At 37.2% G+C, this 26314-nt stretch overlaps 1 protein-coding gene across 5 annotated transcripts in view; it reads left to right on the forward strand.

Moving 5' to 3' along the window:
* Nucleotides 1-26314, forward strand: part of LOC306843130 (rho guanine nucleotide exchange factor 26-like) — a 70117-nt gene that overhangs the window by 16201 nt on the left and 27602 nt on the right. For all 5 annotated transcript variants that reach the window (XM_079374417.1, XM_079374418.1, XM_079374419.1 and 2 more), the window contains 6 exons: nucleotides 4729-4785; nucleotides 5611-5771; nucleotides 12160-12312; nucleotides 17571-17700; nucleotides 18715-18789; nucleotides 18890-18979. In XM_079374417.1, coding sequence (XP_079230543.1) covers nucleotides 4729-4785; nucleotides 5611-5771; nucleotides 12160-12312; nucleotides 17571-17700; nucleotides 18715-18789; nucleotides 18890-18979 — 666 coding nt within the window. The remainder of the gene's footprint in view (nucleotides 1-4728; nucleotides 4786-5610; nucleotides 5772-12159; nucleotides 12313-17570; nucleotides 17701-18714; nucleotides 18790-18889; nucleotides 18980-26314) is intronic.

A 26314-nucleotide genomic window follows, 5' to 3' on the forward strand; every position in this document is an offset into this window, starting at 1 on the left:
CAGTTAAACCATAGTTCTGTCATAATTCTGTTAAACCATTTCTGTTACAAAGTGTTGTGGTGCCTTACACAAAAAATAAAAAACATTTGAAGAGTCAGGACTGATGTTTGCTATAGTTAGGCCAGAGCTACTAAAATATCAGTTTAATCAGTGAATCTTAGATTTTGTATTCTCCCGGGTGCACAAACTGCAGATTATATGAAAATTATAATATAAAAATATGAATTTATCGGCCATGAGAAGGACTTAATTATCGGTTATCGGTATCGGTTAAAATTTTTCATATCGTGCATCCCTAATATATATATAAAAATCTGAAATTTGAAACAATCACAGTTAAAAGAGGCACTGAAATGCTGCTCATATATGTGAAAAGTATCACATACTTCTAATAAAACTATAGTATCTATTAACGCTTGTTATTGTTATGTTAAAATTTTAAAAAAAATGTTGATTAAACTTATTTTATTTTTTAATTTTTCCAATTGGAAAAGGCACCGATTTTGTGGAATGACCCTTATGCTTTTAATCACATATAAACATTGATCAATGGATCATGAAATATGGTAAGCTCAATGTTTACTCAACCCTCTACAGTGTGATCAGTGCTGGGTAGCACTGTTACAAATTACAAATTGCAAATCAATTATAAATTGTATGGCGACAAATTTATAGGGACAAGATTATTGTAAAGATACCAGAGTCAATACTAATATTTGTAGAGAGGGTTTTAGTTTACAGAATAAAGCCATAGTGTCAGCAGTATTCTTGGAGTGTTTAAAGAGTTATGGTGGCATGGGATTGTGAAATTACAAAATGTGTTAAGACTTGTTGACTTGGCTGGATTCCTTTTGTAATGCACAGGTGTTTACAATAATAAGAGCATTTTATCATAAATTATGTAACAGTCATGAGACTTCTTTGCTGCTCTCTTCCATCCATATTCCCTGGAAAACTGGTGGTAAAACCTTAGTCCTCTGCTGCTTTTCATTTCGGTTTTCCTTGGTTTCTCAGAAATATTTCAATTCCTTACAGCAATTCAGAGAGGTGTTTAGAGATGGGAAGGTACATATTCTGAGGTCATGTTACATCACGTCATCTACTTATTTTAGTGCCTCTGGCAGCTTTGTACAGGAACCTGGACGAGAGAAGTCCAGGTGGAGTTGTTATCAGACATTTCACCACTCCTAGTTCTGTCTCTCACTGTCACATTTGTCCTTCAAGTTTGCTCACTACTCTCAAAATGCTTTCCTTTTGTGTGGCAGAAATATATATATATATATATATATACACACACACACACACACACACACAGTGGTGTGAAAAAGTGTCGGCCCCCTTCCTGATTTTTTATTTTATTGCATGTTTGTTACACTTTAATGTTTCAGATCATCAAACAAATTTAAATATTAATCAAAGATAACACAACATGCAGTTTTTAAATGAAGGGTTTTTTTTAATGAAGGGGAAACAAATCCAAATCCACATGGCCCTGTGTGAAAAAGTGCTTGCCCCCCGTTAAAACATAACTGCGGTTTATCACATCTGAGTTCAGTTTCTCTAGCCACACCCAGGCCTGATTACTGCCACACCTGTTCGCAATCAAGAAATCACTTAAAAAGGACCTGCCTGACAAAGAGAAGTAGACCAAAAGATCCTGCATGGCAGAGTTCCAAGACGAAAACCGCTGCTGAGCAAAAAGAACATAAAGGCTCATCTCAGTTTTGCCAGAAAACATCTTGATGAACCCATTACTTTTGGGAAAATACTCTGTGGACTGACGAGACAAAAGTTTAACTTTTTGGAAGGTATGTGTCCCATTACATCTGGCGTAAAAGTAACACAGCATTTCAGAAAAAGAACATCATACCAACAGTAAAATATGGTGGTGGTAGTGTGATGGTCTGGGGCTGTTTTGCTGCTTCAGGACCTGGAAGACTTGCTGTGATAAATGGAACCATGAATTCAGCTGTCTACCAAAAAATCCTGAAGGACCATGTCCGGACATCTGTTTGTGACCTCAAGCTGAAGCGAACTTGGGTTCTGCAGCAGGACAATGATCCAAAACACACCAGCAAATCCACCTCTGAATGGCTGAAGAAAAACTAAATGAAGACTTTGGAGTGGCCTAGTCAAAGTCCAGACCTGAATCCTATTGAGATGCTGTGGCATGACCTTTAAAAGGCGGTTCATGCTCGAAAACCCTCCAATGTGGCTGAATTACAACAATTCTGCCAAGACGAGTGGGCCAAAATTCCTCCACAGCGCTGTAACAGACTCATTGCAAGTTATCGCAAATGCTTGATTGCAGTTGTTGCTGCTAAGGGTGGCCCAACCAGTTATTAGGTTTAGGGGGCAAGCACTTTTTCACACAGGGACATGTGGGTTTGGATTTTGTTTTCCCTTCATAATAAAAAACTTCATTCAAAAACTGCATCTTGTATTTATCTTTGATTAATATTTAAATTTGTTTGATCTGAAACAAAGTGTGACAAACATGCAAAAAAAAATAAAAAATCAGGAAGGGGGCCAACACTTTTTCACACCACTGTGTGTGTGTGTGTATATATATATATATATATATATATATATATATATATATATATATATATATATTAGTAGTTTCTGTAATCTCTGATAGAAGGGTAAACTGTGCCAAATGGCTATGTGGATAATTCTTCAGTGGCGACCCCTGATGGTAGCAGCTGAGAGAGGATGTGGGATAGAAGGGTCAATATTAGTGTGAAATAAATTGCGCTACAATGCTTTTATTACCTTTTTTTTTTCCTGACCTGAGTAAGAATTATCAGATTGTGCCTCAGGTGTTTGTGGTCTTGCTGGAGGAAATGCAATAAAGTCAACTGGTTTAACTGTAATCGACAGTGTCCTCGAGCAAGACTCAGGACACTTTTACTTTACAGCTTTTCGTCCCGACATTAGTCCATTTGATGTATCAAGATTTATCCAAGATGTATTCAGCCTCGAAAAGTTGGTCTGTGGGTGACAGGGCCGAATCTGTGTGACAATGTAATTGGTCACAATGCTTACCAGAGCTGAGTAGATTACTTACAAACTGTAGTTCATTACTGATTACAGGTTACATGATGAAAGCTGTAGTTAGTAACCTACAGTAATCAAGATTACTCATTTTAGGTAATATAATCTGACTACTTTTTTTAGATAACTTTGTATTAAACCTTACCATTAAACATACCATATTGATATTAAAAAGAAAAGAGAAAGAAAATACATTCCATTTTTTTGATATCAGCATCATATTAGCATTAAACCTTACATTACATCAGGGTTTCCCAAACTGGGCTTAATTGGACTGGAACTATAGTGGGTTTGTAAGTTAATAAAAAAAACAACACAACTAATAATTAATAAAATAATAAAATAAAATATATAATAATAAATAAAAAAAATTAAACACTTGAACACTAAAAATATAAATATTTGATTTGTTTACCTGCATGTCAATATGACCATTAACCAACATCAGAGAACTGTAAACATTGAGAATGTGATGATAAATCATTTGAAATATTAACTTCCTCAGAGATATTTGACTTAAATATTTTATTTTAAGAGGTTTGGCTGACGAAAATGTTTGGGAATCACTGTTTTATATGAACAAACAACAATGACATTACATGCCCAAAGTTTTCTAGGTTTGAAATATTTTTGTCCAGACTTCATCATATCCAGTGACCTTCAGTAACTGTTGATTCTGGATATGATGAAGACATTTCACAGCTATAGTTAACCAGTGTTTGGTAACTTGAATAATTATTTGTTTCATACATGGTCTAATTGCTTGAGAGGTGCGTTTCCCCCCTAAAGTTCAGAAGCATAGTTTGCATACATACTCTCTCTGCACTTAGTTACAAAACATTTAAAGCTGTTGTTGGATATTTTAAATTTAAATAAACTCAGGGTTCGGTTTGATTCATTTATTAAATAACATGCTGTCAGTTGAAACAAAAGTTGCTGGACCATCTTTTATTCTGTTGCTATGGTTACCTGAGTACAGTTGTGACTTCAGCAGTTGAACAAAACATTGAAACACTCACACCTGTAAGCAAATGCTGTTTTCAGTCTGAAACAGTGACTGTGAACTCAGCCACGTTTTTTGCAGTTGTTATAAAAGCAATCTGTCCTAACCACTGGAAGAAGATTAACCTTGACTCTCATGCTTAGGACCAGATTTACTATCAATTTGCCCCAGCACAAACCCTCTGTTGATGTTAAAATACTATTGTCAGGATTTGCTAATGACATGCATGTAGGACTTTCAGACACAAATTTTACGGGAAGAGAGTTTTTAAACAAATTATGCAAAGTCATTTACTAAGGTTTGTGGTAATTTTCAGGTATTTGCACCATTATTTAATGCCCAAAAATCATGTTGTCTTAATCATTTTTGTGCCTGTGTTGTTCGTAGATTACCAGCACAGATTGTTATCAGATTTGCTTGTTTGAGACCCTACGCTAATTTGTTTTGCTCTTGGTATATTGGTGTTGTTCATTATATCTGGCAGGCTCTGTGTTCTTTAACTTACGCTTTGTCAGTAGATCACTCGCAGAACTTTCCACTACCATCTGCACTATTGTGGAACTGCATTAATTTGCCCTTTTTAGTAAATCTGGCCATTAGTGTAATGCATTCTGAAAGGTGTTTTTTGTGTATAATTAATACATTATATCCTCAACTCTGTATTCCAGGTTAAAAAAAGTGGAAAGTTTGAGACGTTAAGTCAAGAAGAACGAAAGAGACAAGAGGTAAGGTTCCACATGTCAGCCTTCTTGACTTTTTCATTCTCTCTTTTTTAATCTTGCTCGTATTAAATAAGATACATATTATTTTGGATGGAATTCTCTGCTGCTTCTCTGGAGCCTGTCACTTGCCAGTTTGAATAAACCATTGAAATATGACCTTGCACAGGTGTATCCCTGAACTTTTTCTGTTGGTTTTTCATTAAATTCCACAAGTCATATTTGTTCCAAACACATTGGGCTGATAAAGGTTGAACATAAAGGAACTTGGACAAAAAAGACATTTAAAAGAAAAACAAAACAAAAACATTATTCTACAAAGTGAGATTTCATTTAGATTTTTCTTTTATTAGAAATTAATACTTTCATTCAGCAAGGATGCATGAAATTGATGAAAAGTGACAGCAAAATACATTGTTACAGAACATATCTTCTTATTGCTGTTTATGCTGGTTAAATGTTGTTCTTCTGAATTTGTATTAGTCACAAGAATAAATTAAATTTTAAAATATATTAAAATAGAAAACAGTTATCTTAAATTGTAATGTTGTGTTTCCCAATATTACCGTTTTTACTGTATTTTTGCAAATACATGTTTGTTATAGTAAATGTTCATTGGCAAGTACAGTTTAGATATGTAAAAAAAAGTTCCAGATATGTAAAAGGTACTGAGAATTTGACAGTTCCTTTCACTTCTGTGTCAGCTGTCACCTGTTATTATCCTGCTTTTTGTCAGCTAGGAGAGATCCTCAGGAATATGAGCGTGATATGTGTAATAATTGAAACTGGACAGTTGTAATGCAATGCCTAAATGACGTTTCTATCCCTCAGGCCATATTTGAGGTCATTTCATCAGAGCACAGTTACTTACACAGTCTGGAGATCCTTGTCCGTCTCTTCAAGAACTCAAACGAGCTCAGCGAGATCATTAACAAAACGGACCATCACCACCTCTTCTCCAACATTGTTGATGTCTGTGAGGCCAGCAAAAAGTAAGAGATTCTCTTGACTGACCTAACCTGAGATAAATTTGTGAAGTTTGTTGATGGACATCTCTTTTAGCTCTGACAGTTTTCTGATATGGTGCTGCTGTTATAGGGCCTTGGAAGATTAAAGTTGCCATTTTCTCAATGAATATTGGGAACCTGAGTGTGCTGACATCATATACTGACATGAGTTGATAATTTTGCCTAGTTAGGTATTAAGTCTTGTCCTGGCATGTTAGGTTACCTCACAATTTACTGGAGTTTCTCGAAGTGCTCAAGAGAAATTGAAGATTGCCGGTGCATGTTTAATATATGAAAGTTTTGATATGTGAAATGCTCAAAACTGTTCTCACTGAGTTTGTAAGAACCTGAACTAGGTTGCTGGTTTTATTGGAGTGGTTTAACATCAGTGCAAAATGTTAGTATTAATTATTTCCAACACCTGCTTGTAAATCGGAGCGACATCCTGTCCACCTGATGCTTCAGGTAATGAAGGAAGCTGAAACAGAGACCGATGTTATTTGCTGGGCCAAGAGTCTTATGCTCTGAATGCATCTCCTGGGAGCCTCTTACTTTATCTCGCTCATGGCCATTTTCTATTGGTTTACTTTAAAGGCATAACGGCTGCCTAATGTTATCGTTGCTCAAATGTTTTGGGCCACATTTAAGATTGTTGATCGAAAAGTTGGATTTTGGGTTTTTGTGCAGGAAGCTTTTGGCTGAGAGCTTTGATGATTAATGCAAACTGTTTAAACTTTTATGTTAACATTGATTGAATTGAGCGGTAAGTAGCGCTGACCAAAGTTCAATTTATATGGTGATATAACTCCGCAAAGTGCTGATAAAAGAAACACAGGCAGCCACCGATAGAAGTTTGTATTTCTGTTGCCCATTCAGTTTGCCTTTTGGTAGTTTATTTTATTTAGTTTACTTATCGTCTGTTAATACATAAAATTTTATGAGCTATCTAGTATCCTGTGAACTTTTTCAGCACTTGGGTTATTGTTTGTGGCATCTAGTGGCATTTTCATGTTTAATGCCATTAAGCTTTCCCCTGTACCAAAAATTAAACTTAATTTGTAGATTGGCTTTTCTCTTAATTTCTCGGTTTTAACTTTTTCACTTTCAGATATGTCACATTACTGATAATTCTTAACTAGATGCACATCCAAGATTGGAAACCTCCATTTACCATAGATCCAGCATCGTATAATCATAGTTCCACAAGGGAACATTAAGCCCGACCCCTGTCTTTCTTTCTTTGGGACCGTTGTTTTTTTTTATGTAGACATTGTCTCAGCACTTCACCCATCCAGTCAGTGTGGAGGAAGAGGAATAAAATGATAAAACTTGTGTTTGTCTGTGTATTCTGTTTGAGTGCATATGTTCTTCCCATCAGTGTTGTCCATGTCACATTCCGACACTCATAAGGCCCTGATCCCTGGTGCTCTCACTCATGAACAAATGTTCTGTTGAGCCGTAATGCCCTGCAGACAGAATGACCCCGCTGATCCCTGGCGAGGAGCACAGAGCTGTATTATAAGAAATGGTTTCATTTACTGAGTTTAGCGTGCTCTCCATCTGTGAGGAACGGTCCAGCTGGAGAGTCTCATTTACGAGAACACACACTCATTCCATGCTAATACTGCTCAGTTTTCCTTTTTCATATAGAATGGGGAAAAATTGTGGATTCTGGGACCATATTTATCAAGCCTCTAAGAATTACTCTCAAGAACACTGCTAAGAATTGACTTAAGTGAAAAAAAAATTATTGGCTCAAAGCTGCGGTTAAAAGTTAGTTATCAATAATCTCAGTTGTAATTTAAGCGAAGTGTAGGACTAAATCGGAAGTGTCAGTCTTAGAGATGATTGACAACACTTTGCTGTGCCACAAACGGGATTTTGGATGACGACATACGCATGGACCAATCACTGAATAGATTTCCTTAATTAAAAATATTCTTAGATAAATTCACATTGAACGGTTAAATTCCTAATAGGAGTTTACATTCAACACAAATTTGACAAAGAATTTTCAAGAGAATACATTAAGGCAAGGAAACGAAGCGTCATCACAACTCAATTTAGGGTGCTGATAGACGATAGTAAGCTATAGTGTATTGACGATAGTCAAAGATATCGCCTGTTGCTGATGGCTTTGATGACAGCGAGATGATTATTATTATTATTATTATTATTATCATCTGTCAAAAATAGACTAGGTGCCTGCCTATTTTTAGTGATGCAGTGCAGAGAGCCGCTTCAGAAACTTGCCACGGCTGTGGTTGTGGAGCTGTAATGCACCGCAGACGCGTGCAGTATAAATGAGGGGTAAGAGATTTATTCATCATACAGTGTAGATCGCATATAATACTCGCACTAGACTGAATTCAGTTATGACGTTCTTTGCTCGTTTTGTATAACTGAGGAAATGTATGTAACCGTTTGATTAACTGTTCGTCACCAAACATTTCAAGAACATTCTTCCTCTCCTGAAAGATATGTGCACGTCTGTCTCCTTAGCGCCATCACAAGCCCCTACTGGCAACTCCTAACCACTTGAGAGACCTCTCGAGCTGTCTTAAATAACTGGGAGAGTAAGAGTGATTCTTAGCTTTAAGAAATTTGATAACTTGCCTTTATTCTTAAGTTTGAAAGTAGGAGTAAATTTCATGAATTCTCAGCACTTAAGACTAAAATGGCACTTTGAGAAGCTTGATAAATACGGGCTATGGATTGATAAAGATTGAGTTTGGTAAATTTGGCAAGAACGATTGTCACATGATACAATTTTCTTTGCCTGTTTTTCAGCAACACAATTCATATGGGCTGAGTACTGCTGTTCCACATACCTTATGAGAGTTACATCATGCTACTTTCTTTTTGAACTCACGCACACACAAACCCCTCTATGTATTCAGGAACAGCATGTCTGCTTGCACGACCATCCATTACTATGGGTTAGCTTAAGTGAACAGCTGTGTGTTTGTGTGTGTGTTAGAGATATGTCCTCGTCCAGAGCTCTGATGTTGATGACAGTATACTCGTCTTCACAAATATCCCTCAGACTCGTTCATAGCTGTGGCAGGGCACGTCCAAACCCTGCAATCAAAGTCCATCTGGATGGAATGACAGCAATAACCACCCAGTGTTCACATACATGGATTAAATATTCACTAGCTGTACTCAGTGGAGGGGTGTCTTAAGGTTGAGCTTTCAGCAGACTCAATAAACAGGAGTATGAAAATGGGTCAGGCTCATTTGCGTGGACACTTACACATTTAAAGACATCTGGCAGTGAGAACTGCTCCAGTAAACATAATGAACTTGTGGGATAATTGCATTTAAAACAATGTTTAAGCTTATTAAACTTGTGTTGTGTTTGAGAGAGGGGTTGTGGGATTCTTAGTCTAACTAAAATAAGTTTTGCGCTGAATGCCTTGGCAAAACTACATATTGTATACATGCTCAGATGTTTATCATATGGCTAATTTTGTTGTGCTTTCAGCTATCAGTAAGAGTGTAGTACTCTCAGAATGCATTTTACCTTTTTGAAATGTGTTGTGTAGATTTTAGTAGTCAGTAATCTGACTATTGTACAAGAGCCTCAGTATGCTTTTTTCAGGGACATCTCCTCTGGAGCAACCTGAGGTTTAAATGCCTTGCTCAAAACCTAATGTCTTTAATAAAGTTATAATTTTGGCCTTCTATACCTTTCATTGGATAGGATAGTTTGGATGAGAAATGTGAAGGAGAGCGAGGGAACAGGATTGGCAAAGGACCATGAGTCGGGACTCGAACTTGTCACCTGAGGTGGCCCACAAGGCAATAGGTGTGTTTGACTTGAAGCGGCGCTGCGCAGAATGATCAGTGTATGACATCAAAGTACCGCAAGAGCGATAAGAGAGCAGATGGATCCTTATGCTTTCGAATCACTCTCGCAGTACTTTGATGTCATACACTGATCATTCTGTGCAGCGCCGCATCAAGTCGAACACACCTCCTATGTCTTTGGAATAACTATGGAATTGACATCAGGTGCCACACGTGAGCCTCCTGGATAGGAGGCAACAAGGAAAGGCACATAGAAACACACAGCCGAGCAAAAACAAGCACCAGCTCATCTCAACAATGCATATGTCACCAGCACAATAACATAAAATACACACTTCCCACCAAAAGTTTGGAATAATTAAGATATCTTGCTCACCAATACTACATTAATTTGATCAAAAATACTGAAAGAAAACAGTAATATTGTAAAAAATTGTTACTATTTACAATTCTTTAAAATGTAGTTTATTCCTGTGATAACAAAGATGAATTTTCAGTGGCCATTCCTGCAGTCTTCAGTGTCACATAATTCAAATTCTAATATATATATATATATATATATATATATATATATATATATATATATATATATATATATATATATATATATATATATATATATTAGTGCTGTCAAACGATTCCAAAAGAAAAATCCATAATAAAAGTTTTTGTTGACATAATAGGTGTACTGTGTATATTTATTATGTATATATAAATACACACACATGCATGTACGTATATATTTAAGAAAAACATGTAGATATGCTGTTTATATATGAAATATATGTAAATATTTTCAAAATGTATACTGTATGTGTGTGTGTATATTATAGAAAATAGAAAACTTTATTTTTACATGCTAATATTTTACAATATTACTATGAGGGTTACAAATTATAAATAATTGTTGTTACCACATATTTAGGAACATAATGGTTTAAGCCCTTAGGCCTAAGGTAGGGAGATATGATTCCTTGAAAGTTCAGCTATCAGGTTTGAAATTGGGGGATGGTATTACACAGTTTCTAAGAATTGCCCAATGACACTTGCAGCCTTGGGTTAGTCAGTTTTGCTCACTACATGAATTTGTCTCTTTCAGTGTCCATATCTGCCTTGAAGTTTGTAAAATAAAATCACCTCCCCATTGACCATTTCTCAGACACAACAGCATTTCTCGCCTGAAATAGTACACGCTGCAATAAATCTGATGCTTACGTCCTAAAAAGCTAGTCTCTCCCATTCAGAGGTATGATGTTGATTAAGTATAAATTAGGCCCAGCAAACAGAGAGAGACAAAGTTACAGAGAGACATTCTGAACTGTTTTGTAATTGCTTTCCTCTTTTACTGGCATAATAAGAATCATAAAGTAGTGTTTCAAATAATACTCATTTACAAACAAACATTGGTGGAAACCTAAAAACAAGGACAACCGAGAGTTAGCTCTTTTGAAGGAATTAGTTGATATGACATTGATGTCATTTACTGTGTCCCTCAATCTGGTTGAATATATATTGCACAAAATAGAACTTCCATTCTGGACCACCATGATTCCGGAACCTGCTTTGAACAGGCCTGCTATAAATGACAGACGAAATGCCCTGCTGCAGCTGCATATGCGTCCATGTGAGTGTGGATTGTATTGTGTGATGGTTTGCTCAGATTACTCCGCTGTGGTTCCTTTTATTGCTGTGGACTGAGAAACTTTTATAAGTTAAAAATTTTTTTTTGCCCCTCAAAAATACGAGCCGTTTTTGTAGGCATTAAACTACTATAATTTTAAAAGACAATATCTCCGTTTGCACTGAACTTCCAGCATCATAACTGCAGATATTGTTTATGCTCAAACGGCAACATTACACACTAACTAAAGTAAAAAAAGTGAAATCAACCACCCCTTTAACTGTTTAAACCCCCAAGAACAGAAATAGATGTTTGTTTCCAAACATTGATTTTTCTGCCGAGTATGTGTTTAATAGTTGCCCTTTGTACAAATTTATTTTTAGTCCTATTCATTTGGACTGCATCGGTTAACTCTTGTCCCTGTAAAGCTGCTAGGGCTCCAAACACCTGTAGGAAGGTCCTGGGGTCACGGCCCTTGTGCTGACAACCTGACTGACATCACTTCCAGATTTAGCATTCAGGTTGTGCCTTTCTCTGGTCTGTTGTGAACCAGAGGTCATGCTGGGTTCCAGCACAGATGGCTCTGAGCTGCATCCTCTGTATTACTAAATTGTGAATACCCTGCAACTGAAGTCATGAAGTGTGTGGCCTGTCAGGAAGAGCATGTGTGTATGATTTTCATGCTGCCATCCCTGCTTGGTCATTTGAGGGTCTTTGGGACATCCTGTGCTCTGATGTGATCATAGGCCTAGGAAAGGAGGTGTTAGAACACCTTCCTGGCTGTGTGTCATATGTGTATGTGTGTGCGTGTTTGTGCATGATTAATGACTAAAACAGGGTGCTCCCTGCATCGGCTTTGACTCGTGTTGATGTTATGTGAGGCATGCCATACATGTTATTGCTTTCATGCAATTGTTTACCTCCGGTTTCTCTCTCCAGGTTCTTTAAGGAACTTGAGGATCGGCACCAGCAGAACATTGTAATTGATGACATAAGTGACATCATTTTAAGGCACGCCCAGTCAAACTTTGACCCCTATGTGACATACTGCTCGAATGAAGTGTACCAGCAGAGAACCCTGCAAAGGCTGCTGTGAGTACAGCACACATACACACAGACTGTCATTGCTTCAACTGAAAGTCACGTCTGGCTTTTATCATTTAGCCCTGAAGATATGAAGCTTTTTCTACACAGAGATCAGATTTCTGTGGAAGGTATATTCTGCCTCAGAGTAAAAATAAAAAGGGTAGTTATGAAATTAACTTTAAAATGAGAAAAAAATATATTAAATAAGAGATAAAATTAAGAAGTTACAGTAAAGGAGGCATATCACTCTGTCCCACAGGCAGCTTTAGGACTCTCTGATCACTGTTTGGTTAATCTTATACCGACCTACAGGCAGAAACTGAAATCAGCTAAAGCTGTATTAAGGACTGGAGTGTTTTTGAGGCTGCTGCAAATCTGGATGAGCTCACAGAGACTGTAACATCTTATATCAGTTTCTGTGAGGATATGTTCATTCCTACTACAACCCTCTACAATGCGAGTAAATGACTCGCATATGTGACTAAATCTTCACTCTGGTCGACTAAATGATGTTTAATATTAGCCAATGGCTAATAAATTCTCAATTTTTTCTCGCCAGTGTGTGAGTTGGAGGCCAAGTATAAGTTTAGCACAGATATATTCACTCGCGGAACACTGACTGAGCACTTCAGAGTTTCGCTCTCAGTCAAGCGATCTGTGCTGTTTTTCAGTTCATCTCAATGGATGTGCAGCGCACCTGTATTTGACCTACCGTAAATTCTAGGCACACGACTCGCCATCGCTTTGTTGAGAGCAAAGAGAGCAAGAGAAAGTCTTACATACATGCAGAATTGACACGCTACATGTAAACGATATTCTTTGTTGTATTTTCCTGTCAAAATAACGGAGTTTCTTTAGATTTTTTCAGCTTTTAAGAACTGCCGGGTTTTCCGGTAGTGGGCGGAACTAATGCGCAAACGGCAATCTCATTGGCTGGTGCTCACCTATTATCATCCCTGTTTTGATTTCAGCGAATCAATTAGAGTGAACGCACACAGCCTGATTAATATTCATGAATACTTGATTATCATAATGTCATATTTTAATGCTTGACTGACTGATGTTAAGAGTGTACTTTCAGAGATTTAAAAAAACTGTACCATTTTACAAACATATATATATATATATATATATATATATATATATATATATATATATATATATATATATATATATATATATATATATATATATATAGTAGTAATATCTTTATTTGTCCCTTTACAGGGCAATTTAAGCGGCTTCAACCCTCACAAACATACAAATTTTATAAAAACATCACAACCCCCGGGCATTTACAATAATTCTTCATATACTATTAAAATTCACGGTACACCTTTATCTTTGTTTCAAATGAGTATTTACACTCATAACTGCATTTGAAACAAAAGACGTAGAGGCTTTAACAATCCTCCACTTGGGCACTCTGTATCACCTGCCTGAGGGAAGCAGTTCCAATTCTAAATACACAATGTGAGATGTATCATCCAAGATAGCCAAAGACTTCCTAAGAACATTCCTCTCACACAGAGCAGACAAACCAAGCTGTACAGAGCCTGTAATCTTTGACCCTAAATTAACGATGCTCTGCAGCTGGGATCTACTTCCAGAGATCAACAGATCATAGCAAAGGTCAAAATAGTTTCAATAAAAGATCTATAAAACATTATCAATATAGATTTATCCACATCAAAGGACTTGAGCTTCCTCAATAAATGTAACCATTTTTGTGCTTTCGATTATAATCAGATTTGTGTTTTCCACCCAACTAAGCTTATCATCAATTAATGTACCCAAATACTTGTATGAACTGACCTTTTCAACTTCTTTACCTGCAATAACTATTTTAGATGGAGTTTCAACAGAATTATTAAATTATATCATAATATCTTTAGTTTTGGAGACATTCATTTGTAAATGAGAACTCTCACACCAATCCAAAAAATAATTCAAAATGGGCCCATGCTCTGTATCACCTTGCTTTAACAGACTTAGCACCACTGTATCATCCGCATATTTAATAATATGTTTGTCTGGGTATTGACTTCTGCACCTATCTGTATATAAAATAAATAATAAAGGTGAAAGAATACAGCCTTAGGCACAGCCCACTGAAGAATAAAGTTCCCGGGAATGTTCTCCATTTACCCATACTATTTGAGATGATCTGGTCATAAAATCTCAAATCCAGGCCACCAAACCCTTAGGAACATCAAATTCAGAAAGCAAAAGTTCAGTTAAAAGAACTGGTTGAATAGTGTTGAATGCTGATGAAAAATCTATAAATAATAAACGAGCATGACGCTTACCGATATCTACATGTTTATATACAAAATTGTGAGTGTCAGGGTGGCATCCTCCACACTCCTATAGGCAAATTGTAGCGGATCAATCAACTGACTAGTATGCTCTACAAGCCAAGTTTTAATAATTCTCTCAAAACACTTCATTAATAATAATGTTAAAGAAATTGGTCTAAAATTGTTCATTTGTCTGGCATTGGTCTTTTTAGGAATTGGTACAATAATGGATTTTTTCCACACTGAGGATACTCTCTGTAATTTCAATGAGGTCTGAAAAATGAAATGACTGATATTGCAGAGCTGATAAGCACAACTCCTTAAAACTCTCCCACTCACTTTATCAGGCCCAGGGCTTTTATTCTGTTGCGTGGTTTGAAAAACCCTCAAAACAGAGGCTTTATCAATCTGCATATATTCCTCTGTTTTCAAACTAGAATAAAAATCCCTACTCATTTCATTAAAATCCTGTGTATCAAATCGCCTAAAAAATCATTAAATGAATTAGCTATCTCTACCTTTTCTATCATAGACTCAAAGTAATTCAAATTGATTCTTTATATTTTGCACCAGCCATTGCTTTTATTCCTTTCCATGCTGTCTGAATATTTCCCTTCATAAACTTATCCTCCACTGATGCCTTATTTAATTTTTGCCCTCCTAATTTCTCGTTTTACTTCCTTATTAACCTGCCTCTTTTCCAAATCTGTACCTTGATAAAAACAAAACAAAAAACAAACCTGTTTCTTCTCATTTAAAACATGTTTCAATGATTTTGTCACCCAGGGCTTATTATTTAAATAGATTCTTGCATATTTCTTAGGTATCACAGAGTCTTCACAAAAGTGAATATAAGAACTCACAACATCAGCTAGCTCATCATTGTCTACACAAGAAGTTTTAAAAGTATCCCATTCGGTGCGATCAACTGTAAGATGTTATCATCACAGTCCATCTTTGAAATGACCTAATGACTGGCCCTGCTCTCAGCAACACTGGTTTATAACATGATTGCAAAGAGACTGCATTATGGTCTGCACAACCAATTGGGGGTCTGGAAAAGGATCTATATGCATCCGGTATTGACCCATAACATAAATCAAGTATTTTTTGATGACTCGTAGGACAGTCTATATATATATATATATATATATATATATATATATATATATATATATATATATATATATATATATATATATATATATATATATATATATATATATATATATATACTCCCTCCAAAGAACATTTGTTAAAATCACCGATAATAAAATGGGGAGCATCCGGTGAATGCAACTGATACCGCTGAACCATCCGACTGATGATGTCCGTTGCCTTCTGAACATCAGACTTCGGGTGAATATACACCATTGAAATAAAAAGTTGCTGAAATTTTCTTGGCAAATAAAAATAGATACAGTCAATAGTTCTATATCAGCAGTACACATTTCCTCACGTACAATCACTGTCTTTACCCAACGATTGTTCACATACAGACAGACACTTCCTCCTTGAGACTTCCCTTTAACTGAGGGGTCACGGTCCAGCCGTAGAGGTGCCCCAAACCCGTCCAAAGACAGTTCGGTGTCACAATCCATCTCGTTTAACCAGGTTTCTGTCAGTACAATCATACAAGCATCTCTGTACTCCCGTAGACAGCGCACATTTTTTTGCAGTTCATTTATTTTTCTTTGTAAGGATTGCACATTCGCGAGAATGATACTGGGCAGTGGGATGCGCTTAAACCCCAACTTTTTTAACTTCAGTTGAATTCCGCCGCGCTTCCCCCTCTTCCTCGCCTTGATATTACCTTGTATTTCCTTGCAAGTCCGTACTCCAGTTCGCCACAGTCCTTGGATAATTTCCACGCATTTGGAGCAACAGTTCCCGGCTGTATTGTAACGTTGGATAGCATGGAGATTCCTGAGCACTCCAAACAACCCAGAAAAATATCCAAAACATCAAAAACCAGAACCAATCCATTCCGTTTAATGAATACTTCAATATATTAAAGGAAAAACAATGCTCCGGGTAACAAAAACATGTAAACGAGACAAAAAAAAAAAAAAAAGAGACAACCAATTTCGTACAACAAATACAATATATATATATATATATGCACCTAGTATATCAGTCTGGCGAGTAAACAAAAAAATTTACTAGCCAATGGCGATTCAATTGCCAAGAGGGTTGTACCAGGACTCATTTAACCTACAACAATGACAAACCACGGTTCCCCGCAAAACTCAGACAGCTCCGTCAGGCCAAAGAAGATGCTTACAGAAAGGGGGACAGGAAGTCTTGAGTCAATGGAAAAGGAGATCAGAGTGGCAAAGAGGAATTATTCTGGAAAAATAAGGATTCAATTCTGTACTGTACTTATCCAGAGTGAGCAAAAGGGCTAGCAAAATCACTCTGGACCCCTCACATCTAGCACACTCCTCTTTGAACTGTTGCCATCTGGTCGACACTACAGAGCTCTGAGCATCAGAAAGGCCAGGCACAGGAACAGTTTCTACCCTCAGGCAATCCATTTCATGAACACTTGACAATAATTGTGGAACACACACTATTTATACACTTATACACTTATTTATCTAAGACACATACTGTCTACATTTCAATTGCACATAATATACCTGTACATACAACTGTCTATTGTTATATACCTGTACATACAATTGTCAGTTTGCATATTGTTATTCCATATTTACTTGTTCTATTTTTTAATTCTTCTTTTTATTATGTTTTTTGTTCTGTCACTTTCTTATAATTGTGATGTCTCAAAGTCAAACTGTAAGATATAAAGTCACTATTATAAGGAATAAAAGTGGCAATTACTAGAAATTAAGTTGTAGTTACATTTTTATTTGTTGCGTAGTGATATAGGTTTTTATATCATGGGGATCACATGACACTCTGCAGTCAATCACTGGTTTAACAGTCCATTTATCCCTTCAGAAATAAAAGCCCCTCTTTTAAGGAGGTACTGACAAGGATCGAGGCCCACCCAGACTGCCGGAACCTTCCAATGATCTCCTTCCTCATCCTTCCCATGCAGAGAGTCACACGGCTGCCCCTGTTGATGGATGTGAGTGACATTATCCCTCTACTTCCCATTTAGACCCAGCCTGAGCTCTGCTACTGACATAAACATCTGCCTATCTTGTAACTGCATTTTCAGTCTTCTGACATGCATCTTGTGCTTTGATTATGTGGTTTAATTTGACATTCACTGTTACATAACACATCAAATTAAGCCAAATACAATCTCCTGCTACTTCTTGTTTTTCTTTTTTTTCTCTTTGTACTTTGCTCTCAAATTTACACTCTCTTCTGTCCTTTCAGTTTCATTCAGGTTTTAGATTTCAGGTTTTACACCTCCCTGTTTAACAATAGCAATTCTGTTTAGATGTATTTATTATTGTTTGAGACTTAGTATTATTATTATTACTTGAGACTTGTTAGTATTTCAGCATAAACAAATGAGTTGAGTTGGTTTGAGGCTCTTTTACTGTATTTCAGGCATGCTTTTAAAAGGGTTGGTGTTGTTTCCTCTCTATCATCTTTTTCCTCTCAAGAGGATTGTGTTTGTAAAATGAAGTGAGGGAGTAAGCTGCACTAAAGATGACCTAGAAACTTCACCATGAAACTTCACCACTTCGTCCATGTCCTCACAACTCTTGTTTTCATTAATTGCCATCCTTCCCTCCTTCCTGTAGACCTTTTCTTGCTTTCTCACCCTCTCACCTTCCATCTCTTTGTCGCTTTGTGGGTCCCCTGAGCTTGGCAGTGGGTTTCCTAGTTTAGGATAGCTTGGCTGGCTGACTCTGAGCATGAGAATGCTGGGTTTGGTTTTCTTCCCACAGCTCGGAAACAAGTGAAACTCTAGCTGGAAACTCTATCAGACAAGCGTGAGAATTTTGAGAGCCCTCCATTAGAGATAAAATGTTTGAAAAGCTTCAGGAAAAATAAACCAAAAACTGTTGTACAAACAAAACAAGTTCTGATGCAAGTCTGTTTTAGATTTACAGCATATTAAACTGTGTACTCAAGCACCAACAGTTCAAAGGTCATTTTGATTCAAAATGTTTTTGTCTTGTAGACCATATGCCAGAAGACGCCCAAAGATTCAGCCTCTTATGAGGCATGTAAAAAAGCTCTTCATGTTGTCAGCAAGGTGAGAAATGCTGAGAATTACCACTGTAAGGTTTTCTAGTGTTGTTTGAGAGAGCCTTAGTTAATAATCATCTTTTTTTTCTGTATGTGTGTATATGCAGCTTGTGAGGAAATGTAATGAGGGTGCTCGTACAATGGAGAGAACAGAAATGATGTACACCATCAATTCCCAGTTGGAGTTTAAAATCAAGGTAAGAGAACAATACAACCTGTGAAAGGAATTTAACTATTCTACTAAACAATTCCACTGCCTTGATGATCCTTTTAATACTTCTTTTTTTTTTTTTTAAGAAAGCACCCATTGATCCACACTGTATACTAAAACTGGGCTATATAGTGGACTATACCCTAATGATTTATTAATGAAAGTTATTTTATTATCCTATAAAAAAGAAAGTTATTACAAATAAGTCTTCTGAATGTGTAATTTTCAATGTGAGTTTCTGCGCCAAATATAATTTTGAAGCAAGTTTCAAACATTTTCTGTTGGTCTGATCAAACAGACACTTTGGTTGAGTCGACGTTTTGGTCTAAGGCCCTGTTTACACCTGTCATTAAGATGTGTTTTGGTTGATTGGATCACAAGTAGAGAATGGAGACATTCCTGTTTACACCTGCTTTTTTAATCCGTCTCTTTTGTCTACTTTCAACCACTTTCCAGTTCGATATGGGCAAGTGTATGTATGGGCCTTTTCTGATCTTTTGAACTAATTTCGCAAAATAAGCGCTTGCAATTTACTTATGAACATGAAAGGAGACAACGGAAAATGATACAGAGAGCAGGAGTTTTGCTCTGAAAGGATTGTGTTAAAATCAGGAATGGTATAAGAACATAGTGCTTTTAAAAAAAAAATCACTTTCACACCAAACTTATGATTTCAGATGATTTTAAATCGTTTAAATAACAAATTTTAAATGGCGTTTGACTAGTACACTTCAACAACGTGTCCCATGCTTTTTAAGGATTAGGTCAGTAGGCAGAGAGGAGGTGGTTTTTAGTGGCTGTTCAAAAGCATTCAACCACATGAGTGTCTACACCACGGAAGCTTTCTGATCTAAAGTATTTTTGACTACCTCTGGATGTGGTAATCAAAAAATTGGACAAGCTCAACAGTTTCGAACCCTGTTTACACCTGTGTTTAGCATTGTCCATTCATGATCAAATTGCTAAAAAAGCATCTTAATACCAGCTGTAAACATTTCCATTTTGATTGCTAATCCAGTTACACACACCTATGTCAAATCTTGTCAAATGAACAACCATTAAATCATTACAGTTTCAATGCCAATTTTAAAATGTTTGTTGTGTTTGAACTTGCTTTGAAGATGGGACACTTGCATATTTTTGCATATTTTCTCAGGTGTTCTAAGTGAGAGCGTGGTATGTTTAATGAGAGTGACGAGGCTTTGTGAAAACCCTTTAATGGAAATGGTTTGGCCATGTTTTGTGCAAATTACCACATGGTTGCTAACCAACATTAGAATGAAATTAAAAGAACAAATTGTGAACAAAAAAAAAGTCATCATGATCGATTATGAAAACAATTTCATATTTTGATAAACACTACATGCATTTTAATATTTTGACAACGATACATTTGAAAAACAACTAAGTATGGATATTGTGTAAAATTTTTAGCTTGAAAAACTCCTAGATGGAGCAAAACTAAGGCAATCACAGCTGTATTTGGTGTTCCATTTGCTGCCCGTCTTCTTGCCTCCAAAGCCAAGCTTCTTCAGGGTTTCCGCAGGGTCTTAAAGGGGACCTAACACACACAGTTTCACCCATATTAATCTAGAGGACCCAAAGAGTAGTACTGCATCCTTCATATCTCCAAAAAGTCTTTAGTTTTATCATTTATCATTAATAAAAGAAAGATACAGCTTTACGATTCTCTCCGTAAAAAACCGCGCTCCTGGAGGCTGCCGTATGGGCGGAGCTAAAGAGTGATGAGTACTTGCACCGATCGCCAACAAAACACAGACATTTGATGCCGTTTCACTTACCATCTGCAGTTCTGAATCATGACCGTGATCTTTTATAGCTGGGGCTGCTCCATCTTTCAGTATTAAACGATGTGCAAATCCAGCGTCGAACTGGGCCTTGTTTAAAGTAAAGTAAAGTCGTGACGTATTGTCAAGTATGGTGACCCATACTCGAAATTGGTGCTCTGCGTTTAACCCATCCAAGTGCACACACACAGCAGTGAGTAGTGAACAAATGCACACACACACACACACACACACACACACACACACACCGTGAACACACACCCGGAGCAGTGGGCAGCCATGCTGCGGCGCCCGGGGAGCAATTGGGGGTTCGGTGCCTTGCTCAAGGGCACCTCAGTCGTGGTATTGAGGGTGGAGAGAGCGCTGGACATTCACTCCCCCCACCTACAATTCCTGCCGGCTCGAACCCGCAACCTTTCGATTACGAGTCCGACTCTCTAACCATTAGGCCACGACTTACCCCCCGTTGAACGTTCGTCAACAAAACACTTGAGAAACTCCATTGCTGCCCCAGATAAACAAACTATATCCACTGTTCACGTAACAGTGGGTTCTTTTGGGAAGCTGAACAAGGTTATCTTTCCCTTACAACCAAAAACGCACTTCTTTAGAGACATTCTTCCCGAAGGAGTCCTGTGCAGTGCTGCCGAATGAAACGCTTTGATGGGCTCGCTCTTGCTCTCGCTCTGGTCAATGCGTGCACGGGCACATTCTTCTGGGAGAAATGGCCATATAAGGAGTTCCACCGTCGTTTACGTCAGCAAGAACCATGATCAAAACAAAAACTCTCCGAAACTTGTACGAACCCGGAAGTGAGATTTTTGGCACATAAATACTGTTATACGTCCAAATTGTTTTTTGAAACTTTGTCCATGCTTAGCATGAGAATCCAACTCTTTAACAGTGTAAACAACTCTGAATGCATGAAACCCCAGTCAGCAAATTTCCTTTGGTGCCGATCTGGCCCAAATCATCAGCTAAAGTGTGGTCCAGATTAGTTTGTGTTCGCCAGCCCAAAACCGGTCCATATCTTTTTAGCCAGAACTGAACCAAAACAGTGCCATAACCCAACCCAGAGTGAGTCAAATAATAAAAACAGACGTGGCTGATATATGGACCTTATATGGCATTCTTATATGGCTGAGTTCTGTAAAGGGCTGACGGGCCTTATGTGGCCCACATGTGGGCTGATACACCAAAAGCCATTATTCAACCATATTTACACCACACCTATCTTTTTCATTTAAAATACCCATTACACAGTAAATCTTAAACACAAAAGTCGTGGCCTAATGGTTAGAGGAACTAAGCAGAGAGAGCCTATCACACCACCTAAACAGAAGGTGCACCACCTAAACATTTCCCCCTCCCTCTGCCTAATGGGGAAGTCGTGGCCTAATGGTTAGAGAGTCGGACTCGTAATCGAAAGGTTGCGGGTTCGAGTCCCCGGCCGGCAGGGATTGTAGGTGGGGGGAGTGAATGTACAGCGCTCTCTCCACCCTCAATACCACGACTGAGCAAGACACCGAACCCCCAACTGCTCCCCGGGCGCCGCAGCATGGCTGCCCACTGCTCCGGGTGTGTGTTCACGGTGTGTGTGTGTGTGTGTGTGCATTTGTTCACTACTCACTGCTGTGTGTGTGCACTTGGATGGGTTAAACGCAGAGCACCAATTTCGAGTATGGGTCACCATACTTGACAATACGTCACGACTTTAAAAAATTTATTCACACTCATTTTATAAAAATGTTTATAATGTTTTAATAACAGAATTACAGTACATACAATACAATAACATAACAGAAGTGTGCTATTTTGTAAATATCAGATGAGTGAATAAATGTGCAAAAATTTATACTCTTAGTAAGTCTCGCCAGTCACGCACAGTCTGTCAGGAAAAAGAAGAGAAAAAAGAATGTTACTATATCATAATTAGTTTCATACATTAGATATTATTTGAAGACAAGCACATAAATGACTAAATCAGCACTGCACACATTCTTTTCTACCACCCAAGACATGAGTGCTGCTGGGAAGTCCCTTTTTAAATTTAAATTTTCTAAATTATTTAAATTTTTTAGCTACTTTAATAACAAGCTATTTTTAGACATAATAATAATAATATACATAATATTAATGAAAATATTAGGGGTGTAATGGTACCTCCGTTTTGAAGTCACAGTTTCAAACATTTTTGGTACAGCTGGGGGAGAAAACATAACATTTTTGTATTTTTTATTTGAATAAAGGTGGTTTACTGAACAATTTTCTTAAGGATAAAAAATCTATCTCAGCTGAAAGGGCTATTAGCTATTAGAGCACATTACTAAAATATTAAAGGCTACAATTAACAACAGATCCCAATCTATTAAATTCAAATATTTTAGATACAATGACCAACACTACAAAAAAAATTAATAAATCAAAAGTATGCAAACATAATTTCCACGTTTGCACTTTGCAATTTTCTAGCAACAAGCTGTGGACACTGAATGACTTGCCTGAGATAAAGGTATTGCTGTGTTATTGGCGTTTTTCCGCAGTTGCAAAACTGATTGAGATTAAGTGACATGAGCGTGTTTATATCGCTTTATAACCGGTTGTAACTAGTAGAAAAGAGGATTAAAAGGAAGGGATGATTGCGTTCACGCGCTCTCCGTCCCTCAGGCCATATCATAGAGCGTCAAAACGGCATTTATGGATTTAAATAGACATAATTTTAAAGATGAGACTTTGTTTCTTATCGAAAAGAAAACACAAACCTTGCGATTACATGATGTAATGTATAGCCTAGTAATAATGAATAGTAATAATGTATAGTAATAAAGTGAGGATTTATTCACTGATATGAACTGAAACGGATTAAGTTCCGCACGTGCTTTGGTTAAAATGACACTGTATTTGTTTGGCACAATTTTCTGTACGAATAAGTGTACCATTACACCCCTAGAAAACATTTAAAACACCAAAACTGCACTTACCTGAATAATATGTGTCTGGGCAAAGGCTGTTGTTGTAAATATTGAGCTGTCCATTTTTAAAGGCGGTTGAAAGAGGAAGCGGAGTAGGAAATAACGGATACATTTTCAAAATTTCAGTAATCCACCAATAGGAATAAGGGAAGACACAAAGTAACCAATAGCATTGTTGAATGGGCTGAGATGTGGACTGCCACTAACCTGCCACACATGAATATAGCAGTTTGTGTTTTTCAAAATAAAAGCCAAATGTTAACCATACGTTAACACATTCCATGGTGTGCCATAGCCAAGCCATAAATGAATGAATGAATGAATGAATGAATGAATGAATGATGCATTTATATAGCGCTTTTATTGTGTATTGCCATACACCCAAAGCGCTTTACAATCATGTGGGGGGTCTCTCCTCAACCACCACCAGTGTGCAGCATCCACTTGGATGATGCGACGGCAGCCACAGTACAACGGCGCCAGTGCGCTCACCACACACCAGCTACAGGTGGAGAGGAGAGTGTGATAGAGCCAATCAAATGGATGGGGATTACTAGGAGGCCATGATTGATAAGGGCCAGTGGAGGGAAACAAAGTCTCATCTATACATTACATCATGTAATCGCAAGGTTTGTGTTTTCTTTTCGATAAGAAACAAAGTCTCATCTTTAAAATTATGTCTATTTAAATCCATAAATGCCGTTTTGACGCTCTATGATATGGCCTGAGGGACGGAGAGCGCGTGAACGCAATCATCCCTTCCTTTTAATCCTCTTTCTACTAGTTACAACCGGTTATAAAGCGATATAAACACGCTCATGTCACTTAATCTCAATCAGTTTTGCAACTGCGGAAAAACGCCAATAACACAGCAATACCTTTATCATTGAATAGAGAAAATAGCAAGTCATTCAGTGTCCACAGCTTGTTGCTAGAAAATTGCAAAGTGCAAACGTGGAAATTATGTTTGCATACTTTTGATTTATTAATTTTTTTTGTAGTGTTGGTCATTGTATCTAAAATATTTGAATTTAATAGATTGGGATCTGTTGTTAATTGTAGCCTTTAATATTTTAGTAATGTGCTCTAATAGCTAATAGCCCTTTCAGCTGAGATAGATTTTTTATCCTTAAGAAAATTGTTCAGTAAACCACCTTTATTCAAATAAAAAATACAAAAATGTTATGTTTTCTCCCCCAGCTGTACCAAAAATATGGCTCTCAGTTGTGTGCTGTCATCTGGATCATATACCTTAAAACACATTGTCATCCAAAAGAAAATTGGATGACATATAACAGCTCTAAAGCTATGGCAATATATGGGGGATATATTGGGGAAACATATATGGGGAAAGTTAGGCCCATATGTGCTCAGCCATGCCATACCTAGGCCAAATGTGACAGCTGTCAGCCACATTTGGCCCAAATGTTCTTGCTAACTGGGACAGCATTGTACCCCCCCCCCCCCTTTAAAAAGTCTTAAAAAGTCTTAATTATGATTTCAAGAGCTCTTAAATTTGGAGATGGAAAGACCAGAATCGCGATATGGCTGAATATGACGATTAAACTTCAAAAGGCTATGATTTAATTTCATGGTCTGTCTTTACCAGGAAAACTGTTATATTTCAGTCATAGTTCTAGTTGTATTTTTCTTGCGCGCCCCTACAACTCCCCTCTCACTGACAGAATTTCATGTGAAATGTTCTCGCCATATTACCGTCATTTTAGATTCCGACTTGTAAAATGATTCATGTCCTCGTCCTTTTTATGAGCCATTTTCCAAAGCTTTCTCGCTCCTCAAGACAGCCACTGACAATCACATATAACAGCTCTTTAACTGCGCTATAGTTTCTAGTCAAACACGCTCAAACCACTAGCCTAATCATTAACTACACACACGTCATAAACTCATTTTAGACAAGTACCATTTATCTTACAATATATTTTAATAAGACTGAATTTGTATTTAATCTGATGATCACAGGTTTAATAAAGACACTTTAGGTTTCTAATTATAACACCGCCACGGTTATTCAAACAACAAACAAATTATACAGCAAGCAAGAAAAGAACATTTACATAATCAAATAATAATCACTGAGTCTACCGTGAGCGTAAGCACTCTAAAAAAGCTCCAGTTATAATCCGTGATGCTGTATGCAATGTAAAAAACACTTTCTTGTTATTGAATTCGCCAGAGTGCAGAATTCAGTCAGTGAGCGCGCGCTATGACCAACATTCCAGCGTTCCAGCAATGAGATGACTCTCTGAACGCCTCTGACTTACCAAAATCAACAGAATCGTGTGATTGGTTATAATGCGAATCTCTGTAAAAACTCTTGAAAAGAAATGCACCATGCACAGATCTAAATTTAATGCTGCAATAGACTTGACTTTTCATTTAATTTTCACTTTATTCGCAGGTTTCTAAGTCATAAGTTTACATTCAACTTGCAGAATCTGCAAGATATTAATAATAGCTAGAAAAAATAAGAATAAGCTTTTTCACAGGCGTTTACACACAAATTAAGCAGTTTAAAAG

The sequence above is a fragment of the Barbus barbus genome, assembly GCF_936440315.1.
Source record: "Barbus barbus genome assembly, chromosome: 23".
NCBI lineage: Eukaryota > Metazoa > Chordata > Actinopteri > Cypriniformes > Cyprinidae > Barbus > Barbus barbus.